Source organism: Dermochelys coriacea, chromosome 11 (assembly GCF_009764565.3).
Source record: "Dermochelys coriacea isolate rDerCor1 chromosome 11, rDerCor1.pri.v4, whole genome shotgun sequence".
In the NCBI taxonomy this organism is placed as follows: domain Eukaryota; kingdom Metazoa; phylum Chordata; order Testudines; family Dermochelyidae; genus Dermochelys; species Dermochelys coriacea.
In genome coordinates, this window is record NC_050078.2 from 18352623 (window position 1) to 18373524 (window position 20902).

The window sequence follows — 20902 nt, forward strand, 5'->3', positions numbered from 1 at the left end:
TCTCCTACCTTCACAAACAGCCCTTACCTAAGGTCACTTCTGATCTTCTCTTAGCTAAATTAAAAAGGCTTTTCTGTTCTCATTCTTTGAAAGGGCTGATCTATCTCCTCCTCTGTTTTCTCTCTAAATTTGATTTCCCTGATATTATGCACTCTTGGTTCTCTTACTTTTACTCCTGAGGGCATTCTGTGCCAAAAAGTTAAAAATTCTGCACACAATATTTTAAAATTCTGCAAGTTTTGTTTGTCAAATAAATGTGGAGGCTCCAGCATGGCATTGGGGAGCACAGCACACAAGCTGCACAGAGGTGGGAGATCACTGTGCAGCTCCCTGCCTCCCCTCCCCCCAGTGTACAGACTCAGCGGTGAGGCTGCGCACAACCCTGACACAGCGCAAGGACTGGGCTTGCCCCAGAAACCCCCCAGGGTCCTGCCCCTCAGTGCCAGGTGCGGGCAGGCAGGCTCAGCAAAGCAGGATCCAAGTGTGGATGGGCTTAATGTGGGGGGATCCAAGTGTGCGTTGAGAGGGTTCTGTGTGGGGCAATCTGGGTGCAGGCAGCTCAGTGGGGGATCCGGGTGCAGAGGGAATATAGAATATGGGCTTGTTGGAGGGTTCTGGGTGCAACGGTAATGGGACTCTGCAGGGGGGTCCAGATGAAGGTGGTTTGGGCTGGGTGTGGGGAGATAGAGCTCAGAAGGAGAGTGGGAGGGGGGTCCAGATGCTGGGAGTGGGACTCAGTGGGGTGAGGCTTGGCAGGAGGGTGTGGGTATGAGGGGGTGACAAAGTTCCTTCCCCACTCTGAACTCTAGGGTACAGATGTGGGGACCTGCATGAAAACCCCCTAAGCTTATTTTTACCATCTTAGGTTAAAACTATTTTATCTTTTGCCCTTGGACTTTATTGCTGCCACCACCAAGCGTCTAACAAATATATAACAGGGAAAGAGCCCGTTTGGAAACGTATTTCCTCCCCAAACCCTACACCCCCTTTCCTGGGGAAGGCTTGATGATAATCCTCACCAATTTGCATAGGTGAACATAGACCCAAACCCTTGGATCTTAAGAATAATGAAAAAGCAGTCAGGTTCTTAAAAGAAGAATTTTAATTGAAGAAAAATAATAAAAGAATCACCTCGGTAAAATCAAGATGGTAAATACCTTACAGGTTAATCAGATTCAAAACATAGAGAATCCCTCTAGGCAAAACCTTAAGTTACAAAAAGACACAAAAAGAGGAATATACATTCCATTCAGCACAGCTTATTTTATCAGTCATTTAAACAAAACAGAATCTAACGCATATCTAGCTAGAATACTTACTAAGTTCTAAGACTCCATTCCTGTTCTGTTCCTGGCAAAAGCATCACACAGACAGAGAGAACCTTTGTTTCTCTTCCCCCCCTCCAGCTTTGAAAGTATCTTGTCTCCTCATTGGTCATTTTGGTCAGATGCCAGCGAGGTTATCCTAGCTTCTTAACCCTTTACAGGTGAAAGGGTTTTTCCTCTGGCCAGAAGGGATTTTAAAGGTGTTTACCCTTCCCTTTATATTTATGACAGGGGGTCTGGATGAATGAGGGTTGGGTGGATGGGGGAGCAGCTCCCCATACAGGGATCCCTCCCCCTGCAGCTGAGGAGCTATGGGTACAGGAAGCGCAGGGGTGGGGATAGTTTGCAGAGCTTCCTACAGCTGGGGAAGAAATCTGGCGGTGGGTCTGACATGGCCCTGAATGCTGTGCAAGGAAAGCGGAAGTCCCGTTTTCCCCAGCTCAGCTGGGATTAGCAGCTGAGCGCAGGGTAGGAGCCACCTGCCAGATCTTCTCCCATCCCACCTCCTGCCCCACAGTGCTTTACCTCTCTGTCGGCTGTCCAGGGCAACCAAAACATACTGCTGGGGAGAGTCGCTTGACTCCTCTTGTGGCTTCCCTTTGCTTCCCCGTCAGAAAGTCTTTTTTTTTTTTTTTTTTTTTTTTACAGTGAAGCAAAGAAATCTGCAGGTGATGTAAATTCTGTGCACGAGCAGTGGTGCAGACTTCCCCCAGGAGTATGACCACTCCCTCAGCATCTCTTTTAAATGGCTTTTTGTTTTCCCTTCTCTCATCTCTTGATTTCATTAGGGGCTCTGTCATCTGACCTTAACTCTTATGTCTCAATACTTTCCGTGTCATTTCCTTATGAGTTCAACTAGCACTTCTACACCAGCAATTCCCGAGTCTGTTTCTTATTTATATTATAAGATCATTGTGGATGTGAATTTGTGTGTGTGATATTATTAACTTACAAGACTGCATACATTTTTTTAATCTGACTGTGCACCTGGGCTACTATAGTAACACATGGAAACAGATTAAAACATGACTACCAAATTCAGTCCATGTGACAGAAATCTAGAAGAGACTAAGGGGAGCTGGTTGCCCTGCCTCCTCATCCACCATGTTATTCCCATGTGTTTTAAATTTTTCTTTTGCTGAACTTGGACATTAAGTGATAACCATTATCTCGGTGTATGCTTCAGCATAGCTACTAGATTCTCAACATTACATAGCAATGAATGCTGGGACACCTTTATAAATAGTCCACTCATCTCCAGTAATAATTCCTGTCAGTACCTTAGAAGAATTTTACTACTCCTACATAGTAGCAAATTACCTTACTGTAGTTTTACTGAAGTGTTTTGGACTAGTATTTTTTTCTTTATGGCAGGGTTGGGAATACAACTATAGTTAACTTTCTTTTAACTTGCATAGAAAAACAAAAAACACTTTTTCATGATAAAATCAACAAGGAACGGTTATGAAGAAGGCAGTGTTTGTGCCCGCCAAATAATTATACAGACTTTGAAGGGCGAGCAGTAAGATAATCTACATGATGACGCATTTAAAAAAAGTATTTTTTGTGAAATGCGCTAGACCAGTAGCTCTGGAGACGGAAATCTCCGTTTCCTAGAATAGAAAATGCAGAGGCATTGGCACGTTTCCCTGGATTGCCCTTCTAATGTCCCTTAATTCTTTTAGCTCAGACGCCCATTCAGTCATTGGCACCTCAGCTGAGACTGCAAACAGTTGTGGCATTTGATATAGTTTTTGTGTTGGGGACACCTGCTTACCTGGAACTGTATTGAGGTTACTAGCTCATTTAACACAGACTTCTGAGTCTCCTTCTCATCATCATAGTAATGACTTCATTCGCTTCCAGCTTGGGTTGGATTTGAACTGACAATATAAAGATGAAAAACTCTTCATCCCATTATCAATACCCTGACCAACCCAAGACCCTGTCTCCTCTGGGAACACACATGGTGTTTATTAATTTCATAAGGTAAACAATTTAATTTGTTATAGACCAAAACAGTACAGCAGAAACCCATTTATCCGATCTAATTGGGACTGGGGCTAGATCGGATAATCACAAATCTGCATAAACCAGAAAATGTGAATTGCAATGCTGTAACGCCATCTAGTGGCCCCAGGAGAGATCACCCTTTTCTGGGCCTGTGTATGCTGGTTGTCCAGTTAAAACAGACAGCCGGATAATGGAGGGTCGGATAAACAAGGTTCTGCTATACATCTCTCCCTCACAAGTCACTGTGGAGAAACGAGAGTTTTCATGCACCAAAGTGTATCATTTGTGCTCTTGTTTTGCATTCCTAGCTTCTCTTCTGTTTTGAAAATTAAAGTGGTTCTTTCTTAAAACAGCAGATTCTCTGGTTAGAACAACTTTAGAGTGTGGCATAATCTTGCTGTAGGGTTTAATTAATTTAAGGCAGACATGGGGCTTCCAGCTACCTTGGATCCAGCATAGGACAGATAAAAATCCAGGTATTAGGACTTCTGAAAGATGAAAGGGGTACATTCAGGACATGTGCCAAGACCTACACAGCAGTTCTTGTTTTTTTAAATTGCACTGATAAAAAAGTTGATACAAACTTTCACGTTCTCATTTTTAATAAGGGAAACTAAGCCTGGGACCACAAACTATTCTCCATATGTTTTACAAACTGAACTACAAGGACCACCAGGCAAACAAGGGCTCTGATTAATTGTTCTCTAACACAGTTGGCCTGTAGTTGTGCACATATGTTGTTTTCATGGCTCAGTGGTGAATGAGACTAATATTGTGTGAAGGTGACTTGAATAATATAAAATCATGAAAATCTGTCATAATCTAGGCTGCCAAATTGAAATTAAGTAACTTTCAGTTGATGCCTATACTGTACTAGCTTCAAGCAGAGTAAAAGGAGTCTTCAGTTTTCCTTGTGTCATGCTTCCATTTATTATTACAGCAGCACTTATACTTCTGAAATTTTAATTTACCCAGTTTAAGACTTCAACCTTTCAGGCTATATCTTCCTGTTGACACTGCCTTAGGGAAAGATGGTTGTCATTCCATTCCTTTGATGTGAAAGGCTTTATCATGAGGCTTTTAAAAGTAGGTGGAAATAATTGACATAAAGTAATAACAGTTCTGTGCTCAATGATCAACAAAAGTGTCTTTCTCAAATGGCAAGTTTATTGTAGCTGTCGAATGAAATGACTAAAAGCTAGTAGAACTTCCCATTTTGGGTATGAAGAGAAATCATTTGCTGCTTTTTGATGTGACATTTAATGCTGTAAGCCTAGTTTGCACTATGAGCAACAGAAAAGGAGGGACTGACCCACTCTGATCAAAACCTGTGCCGAGAACTGAACAAGTCAATTTTGTATTCCCAGCCAGCGCTCTGGAATCTGCTTTTACTTCACTTTATTTTGGAGAGAACCAAAACACAAGACAAAAAACCTGGTAGCATCTAGTTAAATGATTTTCGCTGAAATATATTTGTGGATAACAAGATGCTGTAAGAAACCACCAAGAAGTGAATGAAAGCACATTGAAAATAAAAGTGATAATGAATTGACTTTCAGATTGCAGATCCTGATTTATTTAACAATCTGTACTTCCTAATGCACTTGTAGCGGGATAGTTAATTATACATTAAGCTTGGTGCACTAATTTTGATAAAGTTTCCTTTATGCAGTGTGTTTGAATTTTCAAAGCTCCATGGTTATTTGTGACATTAATGTAAAAAATAAAAAAGCGATTGTAGATTTTTATTTTAGTTTTTTTAATTATATGCCACTTTCCAGGACATTTGTCCCAAGGAGCATGCTGTTTAACCCAGACAAATAAAACGAAAAGGACAAAGTTAAAATGCACGGAGACACGGACACATCTGTGAGATCTGTATTTTGTTTATACAGATGTATATGTATGTATTTTTTGGTGCTTTATATTCAAATGAGAAAACAGGGTCTGACCCAAGCAGATCACAAGCTAAATAAGAGTTTACAGTATAAAGTAGCTTAAGAAGGTTTGTGGGGTTTGGTTTGTGGTTTTCTGAGCAGAAGGAGAAAGGAGTATGTTTTAAAGAAGAAAAGAATTGAGGGTGTATCTGTACAGGAAACAGAAGTGAGACTTTGTCATTTGTTCCAGTTACTCAAAAGTTTTACTTGACTTTAGGGAAAGGGTTTAGTTTGGTTTGCTGTGCGTTTTTTTGGACAATAGTTTGGTTTTTTTTAAAAGCTTGCTTGGTTTTTGTTTGTTTCACATCTCTTCTCATGAGTAATTCTTCAAGCTATAATGCCTATTACAAATCAACCCTTTCCAATCTGGATTATAGGGGCTTACTTTGCAAACAGAAACACTGTGGGTAGGCTACACCATACAGTTCTTCACAATCGTACAGGTAGGCAGCTAATATTTCTAATATCTCATTTGAGTTTAAGTATCCATTACTTTTTTTAAAGCTAGATTATCTGAGAAATTAATTCTATTTTGGATGCTACATTATTTGTGTATAGTTTTAGGACCCGAATCAGGAAATCACTCAAGCATGTATTTAAGTGCTGTCTTGAATGTAGATACTTTTTCTGAATTTGGGGATCTTAGCTATTGGTAGATACTTATTCAGTTTGGACCTCTAGAGATGTTTAGAACATAACAGATTTGGAGGAAAGAGGTTTCCCTTCCGTTTATGCCTCAGGAACTCCTCTGTTTTATTTTCCTTCAAGAGCAAGGGATCTGGAAGTAAATATACCTGGGCATCCCTGGGTTCCTTCTTGATTACAGATGAGCCCTAGCAATGAAGTTCTTTGCTGGGCAATTTCAAAGTTTATAGAGGCATTTCACGCTTGCAGTTCTGACCTAGCTTACCTCTACAGTTGACCAAATATCTGAAACAGCAAAGACTGGATTAAATTAATCTCTATTTACCAAATTGGTACTGGAAGTCAAGAAGGGATTTGAGTGTGTTGTTTCCCATACAAAGTACTGTACATATCTGAAAGGAATTATATCTGCTCCCTGTACAGTGACCATTTTAGAGAGAGACCGGTGGACCTGGGCCTACCCCTTCACTTTCAGGAAGATGGCAGCCTGTAATGATTGTCCCCAGTCTCTCTGCCATTGAACAATATTCTAAGGAGTGGAGACCGCAGTATCTGATTCTGGGAAATCTATGTTCCCATAGTTGCAAACAAATAATTAAAGATAAAGGGTAACGCTTGGAATAGTAACATAAAAAATAAGGTTCAGTGTTCACCTAAAATCAGGGCTATTTTTGAAGATGATGTTACTGTCATCGCCCATTTTCTTTCATAGACACAGTTTTGTTGCATATATAGATTAGTGTGTTAAGAAAGCATAGCAGGCAGTGTGGAATGTGAGGATTAGTCTTGCTTTGACCAAATTCTTGCCAAGAATTGCCCTTTCTTTCAAGTGGAAGAAATTATTTTGAGAGAGAGAATGGGGCTTCCCCAAAATATATACCATAACTGAGAACTCCATGATTACCATAGGACGAGACAGATTTTTGTCAAAAGACCAAATAATGGTACCTCAGAAGTTTTTTGCAGTAGCCTTGTACCTTACTGGTTAGAAAGCTGCAAAAATAACTAGTGCTAGTTGCTTCTGGTACTAATACTCTTGAAAATAAATGGAAATTCATCCTTAGTTCAAGTGATGGGATTTGTTTTTGGATTCAAGGTTCAAAGGACAGATTCCTTGCTGTCTCAGAATATCACAGATAAGATCAAATTAGTTTTTCTATCTTGCTTTCATAAATACTTTTCCAGCAAGATAAATGTTTAGCATTATGATTTGCAGCATTTTCTGCACCATGTTTTTGCAAATATTAACAGGATTTCCTGGATGAGTAATCTGGCTGCTCTTGTTTGTGATGGAAACCGTTAGCAATGACTATGCATGGCCTTCAATAGAAGACCTGCCCTGAATAATCTCTGAGATAAAGCTGAAAAGAGTTACAACTCATTTTATGAGAAAGTGATGCCAGCTGTTCTGTCAAGCACCAGTGGAAGAGGATATGTTTTTGTTTGAATTATTTTTCCTGCCTAAAAGCTTTGGAGTATTCTAAATGGTTCCACTGGGATTACTCCAGACTGGTTAAAGAGTCTGATGAGAAATCTAAACTGAACAAGAAACCTATTTGTTCTTTCCAGATTACTCGTATTCTGGTGTCTAGTTTTTGAGGATACCTATCTGCACGTTCTGATATGCACATCTCTCCAGTGAATTTCTAAACTTTTCTATATATGGTGTACATATGAATTATTGCTACACCTTCCTGTGCACGCCTCAAATATTTTAGGCCAGAAAATATTTTGATTTTGGGGTTGTGTGCTGAGGAATTGTTGTAATTTGAGGCTTATAATGAAAGGAAATATAATGCATATCAGTTGATCTCTCTCGCCATCTGTCGATATATCCTATTGTCTGACTTGGAATAGGAGGAACTAGCAGAATAACTGTTTGCAGGTGTGACAGATTTACCTTTATCTCTATACACTGTGAAATATATGTTGGCTACATGCTTTTTCCTTCTGTGGTTCATTCCAGAAGGCTAAATGATGAAAACTAAAGAACAGTGACTAAAGATCCTCAAAATTTTCATCATTAGTAGCATTCTTGTTTACCAGGAGCCTAATCATTGTTGTTGCAGAAGTTTCCTATCACATTGAAGCAGTGGTGGGCAAACTACGGGCCTAATTCAGCCCACCAGCCATTTTAATCTGGCCCTCGAGCTCCCACTGGGAAGCAGGATCTGGGACTTGCCCCTCTCCGGCACTCCAGCCGGGGAACAGGGTCGGGGACCACTCCCCGTGGTTCCTGGAAGCAGCAGCATGGCCCCCACTCCAGCTCCTACACATAGGGCAGCCAGGGGCCTCCACTCTGCACACTGCCCCCACCCCAAGCGCTGCCCGTGCAGCATCCATTGGCCGGAACAGCAGCCAGTGGGAGCTGCAGGGGTGGTGCCTGCGGATGGGGCAGTGTGCAGAGCCGCCTGGCCACACCTTCACATAGGAGCCGCAGAAGGGACATGCCACTACTTCCGGGAGCCACTTGAGGTAAGCAGCAAATGGAGCCTGTATTCCTGAGCCTCTCCCTGCACCCCAAACCCCTGCCCCAGTCCTGATCCCCCTCCCACTCTTTGAACCCCTCGATCCCAGCCCAGAGCACCCTCCTGCACCCCAAACCCCTCATCCCCAGCCTCACTCCAGTGCCTGCACCCTGGCCAGAGCCTTTACCCCTTCCCACATCCCAACCCCCAGCCAGAGCCTGCACCCCACTTCCCCACCCCAGCCTGGAGCCCCCTCCCGCACTCTGAACTCCTCATTTCTGGCCCCACCCCTGAGCCTACACCCCCCTTCAGAAGCCTCACCCCCTCGCGCACCTCAACCGTAATTTTGTGAGCATTCATTGCCCGTCATACAATTTCTATTCCCAGATGTGGCCCTCGGGCCAAAAACTTTGCCCACCCCTGCATTAGAGAATGTATTATTTTCAGAAACAACATTCTCTTCTAAGTTTAAATAAAGGTTTCAAAACCATTTAAAAATCAGTAGGTTTTAGGTATTTACCTCACATTCATTTTACTGTCATATGGGGGTAGTGCTCATCTGTTAAAATATAAAAAATGCACTAACTCTACATTATAACAAAATACTTTCATATTTTTCTTCCAGTAAATTAAGCATCAAAATGAGGTGCTTTTCATTTTGGTTGTTTTCTTTGATTTAGAACACTAATATTGCATGGTTTATTGAAGAAAGAAATTTAATTACTTAACCTTAAAGTATTCATATTTTTTGCTTGCAAAACGTCAGAATTGAAGTGCATTGTTTTAGCAGTATGCAGAAGCTTGTATTGTCTTTGTTAGAAAAAAAATATTTCACTGCTATAATATCAAATGTTGGAGGGAGGGGGAAATCCACTTAATGTAACTATAAAAGTCATCTTAAAAATATCAACTTGTGTATTATTATGTATTTTCCTACCTAAATCTTAGATCCTGTACTGAATTCTCTGTATAATCAATACATTTGGTTAAATTTCTCAAATTTATTAAGAATCATTTTGTAACGTTTTCCTACTGTTCAGAAAAATAAAAGTTGTACAATATGTTGTGGGTGTTTATTTTCCTGACCATATTTCAAAATAATTTTATGAAGAAACAGACCTTAGGTCTAGGAAGATTTAATTGACACAGGCCTTGTCTACACTACCAAGTTTTGTCGCCAAAAACCACTTTTTGGCGACAAAACAGCAAGAGCGTAGACACCACGATGGGACTTTTGTCGCCAAAAATGCCCAGTTTTGACACCAAAAAAACTTCCACCCCTCCGAGAAAGACTTTTGTCTTTTCCCCTCCCTTTATTGTCGACAAAGAGCCAGTGTAGATAGTGCTCATTGTTTTGTCAACAGCATGTGCCAGTATCCCCGGTTGCTCTGCTCAGTGTTTGGATCTCTGCTGCCATGCAGGCATGCACCCCTCTCCTTTCAAAGCTCTGGGAAGTATCTGGGTGCCTCTCCCTTTGGGAAACAAACAAAGAGCAAATCATTGGAATGCTCCTGTTCTGCCCTGCAGGAGGAACACAGCAGCACGTAGGCTGCTTCCGCAGTGGGAGGGGGACAGACTGCCGTGCTGCTTTGCCATGCCTCAGCACGGAGAGCTCACAGAGCTCTTCATGATGCTGCTCTAGGCAGCTGAAGTGGCTATGGGGGACCTGGGAGAGAAACCCAAGATGCGCAGCAATCAGCTCTTCCTTCCCACAACACTGCACTGTGGAATACATACCCATGGTGCATCACTCACTCTGTTGATGATGATGTCCCCAATGTGGACATGATCTGTCGACAGAGGGAGCAAGTGTGAACACCCTTCGGCGATTTTTCTTTTGTCGACTTTTGGGTGTCGACGTAAGTTTTGTCAACAAAACTTGGTAGTGTAGACAAGCCCACAGGCAAAAAAGGATACTTCCTCCATAGCAGAATGGAGTTAATTACTAACTCAGTTGGCAGGATATGAATGGAATAATTAAACAGATTAGAAAGACAAGATGAGTGAGGTAATGTAAAAGCTCGTCTCTCACCAACAGAAGTTGGTCCAAAAAAAAAAAATTACCTCACTCACCTTGTCAGTTTCATATCTTGGGACTGACACAGCTACAACTACACTGCATAAACAAATTGGACACATTCGGTGATTTTGAAGCCTGTTAATAAATATAGACATTCTGGCAGCATCAAGGAATGGTTTATATTTTATACAGTATCTTTCCTATTGCTGCTTTTGCCCTTTAGAAGAATTTGCATTCCATCTCCCACCTTTTTTTATTCTGTTTTGTGGGGAAATTGCTCCTGTAGAATTGCTTCTATAGAAGACAACTCGCAGTGAAAATGTGTACATCTGTTATGCAATAGGAGGAACTGGAGAATTGGCTTAAGATGACAGTGCGAATAAAGGTCTAATATATACCCAACTGTATTTTCATAATGGAAAAGTTCACTAACGAGAGAGTGATTTCAATGGGAATTAGGCACTTTTGAAATTGCCACTAGGTCTCTATTTGCATCTTTAGGTACCTAACTACCTTTGAATATCTGGCCCCTGTCCTCAGTTCTTCTATGGCTACATCTCTGAAATGGGACAATGCATATGGTTCTTAAGGAGCCTCTAGGAGAGGCTGTGAAGACTGGATAACTTTTGTGTGTTTTTTTTATTTTAAGAAGAAATGTGCTGAGTAAGAGCTAGGTAAATGTTTATTTCACTGAAATCAGTAAAATTTTGAGGAAATCCATCTGTTTTTCTTTCTAGCTGTTTTTTTCTTTGGTAGTATTCTCTTATTTCCAGGAAGCTTTTTTCCATTGACCATGAGGGATATATCTGATCCTAAGTCCTATCTCACTTTTTAATTGTGTATATTCTACTTTATAAACACTAGAATTGGGGGTTTTACATACTTGATTTAATTTTGAAGTCTGCATTTTTCAGATAGTACAATAATGTGTTCATGTTAACTAATGATGGCAGCAGAGACTGGAAATCCAGGCTCTTGGTTTCTATTGCCTGCTTTTCCAATGATTTACTGCATGACCTTGGGCAAGTCCCTTAACATCTCTCTGCTCAGTTTGCTCCTAATAGAAGGATGATACTTGAAGTGCCTTCCTCAGTGAAGCATGATGAGATTTAACTGTTTGCAAAGCACTTACACTTGGAAGGCACTATTTTAAAAAATAAAGATCCTTTACAAATGAAAAACATACTGTGAGAATAATGAGTAAGTCACAGCGGGACAGCAGTTCACTTCATATTATATTTTGTTGCTAGTCTAACCTAGTTGGCTTATCCCTGTGGTATTTTAAAGTACATAATTCACTTGAAGCTTTTATTTCCAGGCACTAAATATATTATTTGAGTTGCTAATAATACTACATATATAGCCTTAAGCTATAATTACAAGTATCTAAAGAAATAAATGATACTACTGCATTTTATTGTAGCCGACTCTGTTTTTTCTTTATCTCGTTGTTGGTAATAGTATCTCGCATGTATTGACGGTTTGGTTTGTTCTTTTATGGGTCATTTATAAGTAGCATGTAGGGTTTTTTTTTCCTGCATGACCTAATTTCCAATGGGAGATAAGGTCCTGGAGCTTAGTTCTGCAGGTATTTAGGGTGATACTGGATGGCAAATTGGACATGAGTTTTCATCCAGTGTGGCAGGAAAGAGCCAAAAGAATTTGGGGCTACATGCTCAGAGATGTTGCATTATATCGCTATCTCAAAAGGGAACATCACCCATTTTGGAAGCCATTGGAATAGGACTTGAGATAAGACAAAGTGTCTACTGAAAGCTCTTCCATTCACCTGTTGTTGTGACAGTGAGAAAGTCACTTCAATTCTATGCCTCTGCTTCTATTCCAACCTTTTGTCTGTCTTGTATCTTTAGATTGAAAGCTGTTCCACTAGGGACTGGTTTCAGAGTAGCAGCTGTGTTAGTCTATATCCGCAAAAAGAAAAGGAGGACTTGTGGCACCTTAGAGACTAACAAATCCGATGAAGTGAGCTGTAACTCATGAAAGCTTATGCTCAAATAAATTTGTTAGTCTCTAAGGTGCCACAAGTCCTCCTTTTCCATTAGGGACTGTTTCTTACTGTGTGTTCATTGCCCATCACAATGGAGCCACAGCCTCAACTGGGGTATTCTTGTAATATAAATAATAGAATACAGCTGCGGTATAATTGCTCCTAGCATGTGATTTTTAGTACTGGGCACCTCCTTACCAGAAATGTATTGAAAAATTAAAGTTCAGAAAAGAACAACAAATAGATTCACCAGTGGGGAAAATGTAAGTCATTAAATATGTACTGCTTAATTCAAAGATAGCTAAAGAGGGACATTTACAATTATTTGAAGGGTGTGAACACCAATGAGAGGAATTATTTAGGACAGAACAGAGGATGGGAAAGGGCAATTTGTAGGCATAATTTCAGGACACCTGAGCATTGGGTTTGGGAATTGGGAAGGGACTGAGTGTTCTAATCCTGATTTGGCCACTGACTTCCTGTGTGGGCTCGGTTAAGTTGCTTTGCCTCCATTTCCTCAATTTCCACATCTGTGAAAGGCCAGGAGTGTTGAAGTCTATACTTCAGTGTTTCATAATGATCTTCCAGGAAGTGATGAAAGCCTAATAGCTTGAGACAAAATGCTAGTAAATACACAACCAAGAACCAGGGATGGAAATGAACTAATAGTGTAGGTCCCTTCCATCTCTAATTTCTGGGATCTTCTGAATTTCATGACTGTATTTGCAATGGGCTGATGCATTAATCCACACCAGCTGATGAGCACTTGAATCGTGACCAAGGCCTTGAGTAGGGGAAGGTGCCCTTTTTGAAGTTAGACAAGACAGTGACCCTGCATTGCTTTGGTTTGAACCCGGGTACCCATTAAAGATTTCAGACTGCACAACAAGGCTGAATCAATAAAAGGGAGGAGGTGCCTCAGGGAAAAGTCTTTGACAATAGGCGTGGAGACAGAACACCCTTTTAATCCTGGAAGAGGCCCTTCCTGGTCACAGCTGAAGTGGTGTGAATCAGACACCTTTAACAGTCAATGGAAAAAATAATTTTTAAAAAGTCCCAAAACACATTACGTTAATACTGAATTGTGACCTTGTGGATAGAGCACTAGCCTGGGACTCAGAAGACCTGAAATTCTATTCCCGGCTCTCCTGCGAGTTTGCTGCGACTTGCTTGGGCAAGTCATTTCACCACTCTGTGCCTCATTTTCCCCATCTGTAAAATGGGGATGGAGATACTGACCTCCCTTGTGAAATGCTTTTGAGATCTAATAATGAAAAACACTATATAAGAGCTAAGTATTATTATTTGTTTACTATTATTAGTCTTCAAAATTGACTTTTCAGAACTCTGTTTATAGATGACTTTGTATGAGTTTTCTCAGCCAATATTAAGAATATAAATTCTGTTTTGCTGTTTCATTTACTGTAATATGCTGTGTGAAACCTTTCTCTCAAGTGAGTTTATTCATTATACTCTCTGCCTTTCCCTGTCCCTAATCCTAATGAACTATATTTGAGTTGTTAGGGTTGTGGGAAGTAATACTTAACTGTACTTAATTATTATTATTATTATTGTCTAGATAGCCTTTGAATTAACTGTCTTATGTCTTATACAGTATTTTCTGTGGCTTTAAGATTTTGTAGAGACTAATCAGCAGCTGACACAGTTGGATAGCTGCTTTATCCCTGACTTTTTCCAACCTCCAGACTATGAAAGCCTTTTTCATAAGTTGATTTGTACAAGGACAATCTGGATCTTGGATTTAGTTATCAGACAAGAAAGTTTAGTTCTCTCAATATTTTTGTTCACATATATAATAATTAGCTAGTGTATTCTTCCTAAAATATGGTATGGGGCACAACCGGCAGATCAGAGAAATTTAGCAATGGGGTAGGCTGTGAAAGAGCAAGTTGTCCACTTCCCTGCAAGTGTTACCAAACCACAGAGGAAGCTAAAGCTAGAAATCATCTTTTATTTTCAAGCCTCATATTGGATACACTGAATACTTAATGCACATCCATTTTTGGTAAGCAGTAAATAATAAAATTTCACTTGTCTAGCCTTCGTTGCTTATTGTCTCAGGCTTCCAAGTAATAGGATTTTCCTAGTCTACTTCCCCTTTGAGGGAACTTCAGTATCACCGTTGGCCAACTTTCTCATACATAGCCATCAAATAGTGGTGTGTAAGGGTTGCATATCACAAATCAAGTAGGGTAGAAAATACAAGCCTAGAAATTGTCCTGCCACCAAAGAGTCGAGACATTTGTTGCTTGGTGTTAGGATTATACCGTGTGGATGCTTATGTCCAAATCTTGAGAGAAAGAAGGGGCACGCATTGGGGGGCAGGGGCAGGGGTGGAGAACAAGAAAGGCACGCCCCACCCTCCCCCTGTAATCATCAGGGGCACAAAACTTGTCCGGTCTTGGTCCCATGGAGACAGGGAAGAGCAAGATCCTCTCAGGGCCAGGGCTATGGGGGAGGATGGAGTGAGTTCCTGCCGGGGCAGGGTGGTGGAGCAGGAGGATAGAGTGAATTTCTGCTGGGGCAGGGAGGTGGAGGGGGAGGGAAGAGCGAGCTGGGGCTGGGGCGGTGGGGGGCAGCAAGCTCCTTCCGGGGCCGGATGGGGAGGGGAGAGAGTGAGCTCCTGGTGGGAGGGGCGGGGCAGAATGTGCCCCCCCCCAAGGGGTCAAATTTAAATTCCTGAATATTTCCTTCAGAGAGCATCTCTGTGGTCCTTGCTCACAAACGTACTACTGACTGTGAATACAGTCTTTAGTCAATGAAGTTTAGATTTTTTTAATGGGAATGTTTGCAGTCTGCATCTCTTTAAAACTCAGGAAACATTATTAACATATGATATTGAAAATTAAAATAGTTCTTGTCTACAAACCAGGACAGTACACTGTTCTGTTACTTGATTTAAAAATAGTCCTAGAAATACATTACTCTTCTAATGCCTTTTCAAAGCTCCTTTAAACTTCAGCCAGTGAGTGTAAATATTGGTAGAGGTCTCATGGGACCGTTTATGTGCTTAAAGTTAAGCAAGCATTTGTATAAGTGTTGGCAAGAATGGCACTTGTGAGATAAGATTAACTCCTTCCTTCTTCACAGTGAGGATGAGCCAAGGCCAATTATATTGAGTTCCTGACAGAAATACCTCAACAACTCTTCTAACCAGTTTGCAGGAAGCTATTATTTTTAGGCCGAACTGTGCAACTGTTGTTTGCACAACTTTGCATAAGTAGTCCAATGAAAGTGGAGTAGGTGTGCATCTCCACTAGTGTGGGTTACAAAATTGAGTTTATTATGTGTAGAAATGTTTTCAGTTCATCTTCTGTCTTGTAAACATATATTGTCTTAGTTGCTACGGTTTGGGGGCCTGATTGTGCCCCATTGAAATTAGCAGGACATTTTCCCATTGATTTCTGTGGAACAGGAGCAGGCTCTATTGTGCAAACTAGCACAAAATTTTTAGAAATTAAGACTTTAAAATGCTAATCACATAATACACTATCAAGTCTTGTGTCAAAGATGTGGTTATGAAAGATGAGAACCACTGACCTTTCATTTCGGGCTTTGGGACATTGTTTAGGTAGATAACCAGGTCTGATTGAGACAGCATCACTTCTTAAAGTTTGTAAAGACTAAAGTAATTTTGTTTCATTTTATAGGATAAGAAGGCTTATTTGGACATCATTCATACCTACATGGAAGTCCATGGAACCGTCCACGGGACAAGTACTGTCCATATGCCCAGCTACGTGAAAAACCATGGCATACTTAGTGGGCGGGATTTGCAGTTTCTGCTGAGAGAAACAAAAGTAAGCTTATTGCCAAGGGGAAAAAAATGCTAAAACCACTAAAGCATTAATGTATTTGAACTCAAATGCCATCTTGCCATTAGTTGACACCTGCATTAAGGGGCTTTAGAAACACAAGGCCAAATAAAAGGGAATTTAACCTGGCCTTTGGGTATGTACAAGCACCTAAGAATGCCCTAACAACTGTGCATGTGCTTGACAAACTAGCAGCCACTTATAGAAAACTTGGCTCATGCCATCCAGCCTAGGAGAGACATCTTAAAACCAGTTTTGAAACATCATTAAACTCATTTTTCCTTTTTTGTAACTGAAAAGCACAGCAAAGAGATTATCATCTGTGAGAGTGTAGTTCATTTTTAAATCCACAATTTAAAAGCTAGGTGCTGTCTGACAACTGCACTGCAGGCTCTCATACACTGCCCTAGCAATTACTTTAACCTGGAGTCACATCCCTCTATAGTGATAAAAAGCATTTAATTCTCCATTCAGTTACTTCCTCGGCTCCACATGAGCAGAGAGAGAGAGAGACTTTTAGTGTGTTCTTTTTGCCTATGGTCCCATAGTCTTCATTTGAACTAAAGTTAAGATAAGAGCAGTGTACACATTTAAATAAACTTTTTTCACCTGAGGTTAGAACACTTTTTTTTTTTTTTCAATTTATCATCCAATTCCCTTGCCGTTGGACAGGTTTATGCAGGATATAATAAACACATTTTTAGGAGGATAATTTGAAGCATAGAAACTTGTTAGTGGATCAGGTTCAAATAAAATGTGTAATTTTCAGTCAGTGGGTTTGTGAAGGAAACGTTTCGTGATTGTAAATTTGCAAAATGGAATGTATGGAGCCTTTCCACTTTTTTTCCCCACTGTTGATAATTTGTTGCTATGCACTGTTACAACAGAAGCCATTACAAAGTAAACTCCTTTCAGACGTGCTATGCAGTCTATCACAGAGATCTCTTATTAAAGTATAGGGGAAAACAGTGGTAGCCTTGCATTTCTGTGTAGTGGCTTTGGGAAAATTATGACTTTTTTTAAAAGACAACCACTCTGTATGTGTACTTTGTGCCTACACTGTTACTATTGAAAAAGTCAGCATGTACTTATATGTGCCACACCAATGTACCTGAAATCACCACAGCTTTCCCCTGTATTTAGAATTTGAAATTACTGTGTTAATCATGGATTCCTCTGTGGGTAAATATTGACATTTTAATAATAATCTGAGCATAAATCTCTCTAGTTAAATTTGTTCTCTTCGCTGGTTAAAACAGAAATCATGTTCAACTGCTTATTTAACTTCCAGGATGCTATCACAATTTGCAGAGCACATGATACTGTTTATAACTGCTTATAACTAAATAACAGTTTTTACCTCTAATCATTCTTCAGTAACATGAATCTTCCAAGGGCTCTTTTTACTTGTATTACACTAAAATCCTAGTTTTCATTAAGCAGTTTTACATAGCTATTATTGAATCATCTAATAATGATAGCCTAGTGACTGTCAAAATAAAAGGTGGGAATCAGGTTTTGTTTTTATATGATTTGGCTTCTGATATTTTGATCCAAATTACATTGATCAGATTGATTAGTGACTGAATTAAATGGAAGGCACTATAGTTTGTAAAGTGCTCATGAGATCTGTCTGGATGAAAGAAGTAATATAAAATGTCACTATCATTGTGCCAAACTACTGAAGTCTTTAAAAATGTTGGATTCCTGCAATGCACCTTGCAAAAATCTACAAGGATTTGTGAGAGTTTGAAAGGGTTTCCACATTATTGCTATGCTTTGATTCTTCCCCGACACCGTAGTTTTGAGAGTTCACTATATTTCTCAAATGATGGTATTTAGCAGCTGTAGGTTCTTGAGAGAGCGGTATTGAAATGCTAGCCTATTACTTCTGCTTTTAAATAATCTCTTCAAATATAATCTTTGCTTCTTTAAATTGGATCTTTACATTTATATTGGTGACATTTTTCAAATATGTTAGTCTTTCTATTTTTCAAATATTTTCCATGTTTGTTATTTGATAAATTGATATTTAATTATTATCAAAGCTCTCTTAAACAAAGGATTTGCTTGCTTTTACGTAGCCAGGCTAACATTTAAAAAACTGATGACAGGTAGCGAAGACATCAGATCTTGTTGTCCTGATTTTTAGGGTCTTATCTTATTCTCAAATAAGTCAATCAAAATGAAATGTCTTGCTATGTCATGACCAAATGAGATCGCTTGTTGATAATATGGGCTCTTATGATGTGGGTTGTCATTTCTCTTATTTTTAGTGTGTCTGACATTTAGTCACTATGATATATTTAGCTTTACACTTGCTTTAATAAAAAATAAATACAGCAGCCTGAGATTGAGGGTGTTAACTGAGATTTATAAAGTAGTCAGATTTGAATTAAAAAAATATAATATCTAGGATTAGTATCTCATCAATAATACAGTGACTGGTCACCTGACTTGACATCTGTATGTGATCTGATTACAGTACTAAATTAGTCCTCCGCTACTGTTTGCTGTTAGTGTTCACTGTGACTGTGCATTTGAATATTTTGTTCCTGGCTTTCCTGCAGGGCAGGAGAGAATAGTTTGACATGATTATAAAAACACCTTCACTTTGACTATTCACTTGTATCTGCATCAGCTGGTTTGTTGCATCTTGTTGGGCTGGCTTGTTTGTATCAAGTTAATCATGGAAACCCCACATTCTAATATTGCATTGCTAAAGGACAGTGAGAACAGTATTTCTCCCAAAAGCAATATATCCTGAAAGACATGATCTGGTAGTTTAACAAATCTCCTAACATGCATGTGCACATTCCCTGGTTGTAGCTCTAATCCTGTTTAAGTGTAGGCACTAGAAGAAGCCACTCTTCTCCTCCCTCCTTATGCAATACCTGTATAAAGTGGTCTAGCAAATCGTTAATGGTTCAGTTATGTTTCTACGCTCACTAGATCATAGTGTATAGTCAGGACACCAAAAGCACTGAATGATGACTGCTATAGCCAATGGTGAAGCTGGTCTCTATATGTTCAATTGCAACTTCAAGCATAAACCTGCTATTTTTTTCAGCTTTGCCTCTAAAATAATAATAAACCTTCAGAGACACTTTTACCTTCAAAAGTTCCATTTCTAAGCACAAGTTTTCAGACATAACCACGTTCTTTCATTGCTGTGAACTCCAGTATTTGTACTTCCCAGTTCGTGCAAAACCTCAAACAAGGATTCTGTCCTTGAAAAGTCAGAGATCAGTACAAATTATAATTAAATCCATCATGAAATACAGATGCCCACAAATATGTCAGTATGGAGCACCCTCAAATTTTTTCCATCTCAAACTAGATCCAATTTCTACAACACATTCCAAGAACCAGTAGATGACCACTAAAGTGTGATTTTTGATCACTGCTTTGCAAGCCCCAAATATATGGTTGAAACGTCTGAAATAGTTTATTTGCTTACAATCATCAAGAGCTTGAAGCTGCCACTGTACTGTGCCGCTTATAGACCAGAATTTAAAAATGGCTTTCAAAAGAAGCATTTTTCAAATAGGGAGAACTTATAAAATGGCTAGCTTAAGTGTGTGGTTGATGTAGTGCATAACGACAGCTAGACCTCAAATTTTCTGACTGAACAGTTTCCCTTTGGAAAATGCTGATTGAACGGAATTGAAATGTTTCACTGGGAACATGGGGATTCTCTCTAAGCTTTCCTGCCTAACCCAGGCTCCTAGACTCCTTGGGCTTCCAGGAAGGCAATTGGGGAGTTTCAATTGGAAATTTTTTACAAAATTTGATTTTTGTTCTTCCAAAACAGAATTCTTTGAAAATGTCCATCATGCATCGCTCATGTCCACTCCACCCCCAATGTGGAAAATTTCATAACTCAAACTTTCCATTGTTTCTGAACAAAATTTTTTTTAGAAATGAGAAATTCACTGCAGAATAGAACTTCCAGTTTCCATACAGCTGTAATAACGTAAGGAGTGTCTTATTAACATTTGGCTGCAGAGTGTAACAATCTCTAAAACAGAAATCATGTTCAGCTATTGTGCAGGATGTGTTAAGCAAGCAGACTTACTAACTTTCTCATGTTGCAATTTACACAGGAGTATAGTTAAAAGAAGTTTATTGGGAGCACAGTGCTATATTTTCTGCTTCCATGAATTTCACAGTGGAGGGAATCCATTCTAAAGGTGTTTCTCTCATTTACAAGAGGACTGAGCTTATCCAGTGAGCTTTTCACATGGTGAGAAAAATGTATCTGAGTTACACTCCATTGTTGGGAGCCTCTCAGCTCTGGGCCATCTCTCTTTCTGCAGTTCAGAATACAATGTATTATAAAATAGTTCAGTATTTTTGCACTCACAAATGGTGCTAAACCTATCAGTGCCAGAGAATAAATTAAACTTTTTAGGTAAGCAAAAGATATTAATATGAAAGAGAGACAAAAAAAAACTTAATAAAATGTTGTGGGTTTATGGAACTTGGGGTGTGATCTGGTATATACCAAATACATTTTAAAATATTCATCTTCATCTAGCTCAGTAACTGTATTAATAAAGTAAAAATCTATTTTCGATTCTATTTTTTGCTGTTATTTGCAAAGTCTGCATACCTGAGTTTTTCTGAACTATTATGGTATTGACAGTA

General features: G+C 39.6%; 1 protein-coding gene across 4 annotated transcripts in view; it reads left to right on the top strand.

Moving 5' to 3' along the window:
- The window catches only part of MGAT5 (alpha-1,6-mannosylglycoprotein 6-beta-N-acetylglucosaminyltransferase), a 251743-nt gene that overhangs the window by 174931 nt on the left and 55910 nt on the right, over positions 1-20902 (top strand). For all 4 annotated transcript variants that reach the window (XM_043505031.1, XM_043505030.1, XM_043505033.1 and 1 more), the window contains one exon: positions 16088-16237. In XM_043505031.1, the coding sequence (XP_043360966.1) occupies positions 16088-16237 (150 nt within the window). The remainder of the gene's footprint in view (positions 1-16087; positions 16238-20902) is intronic.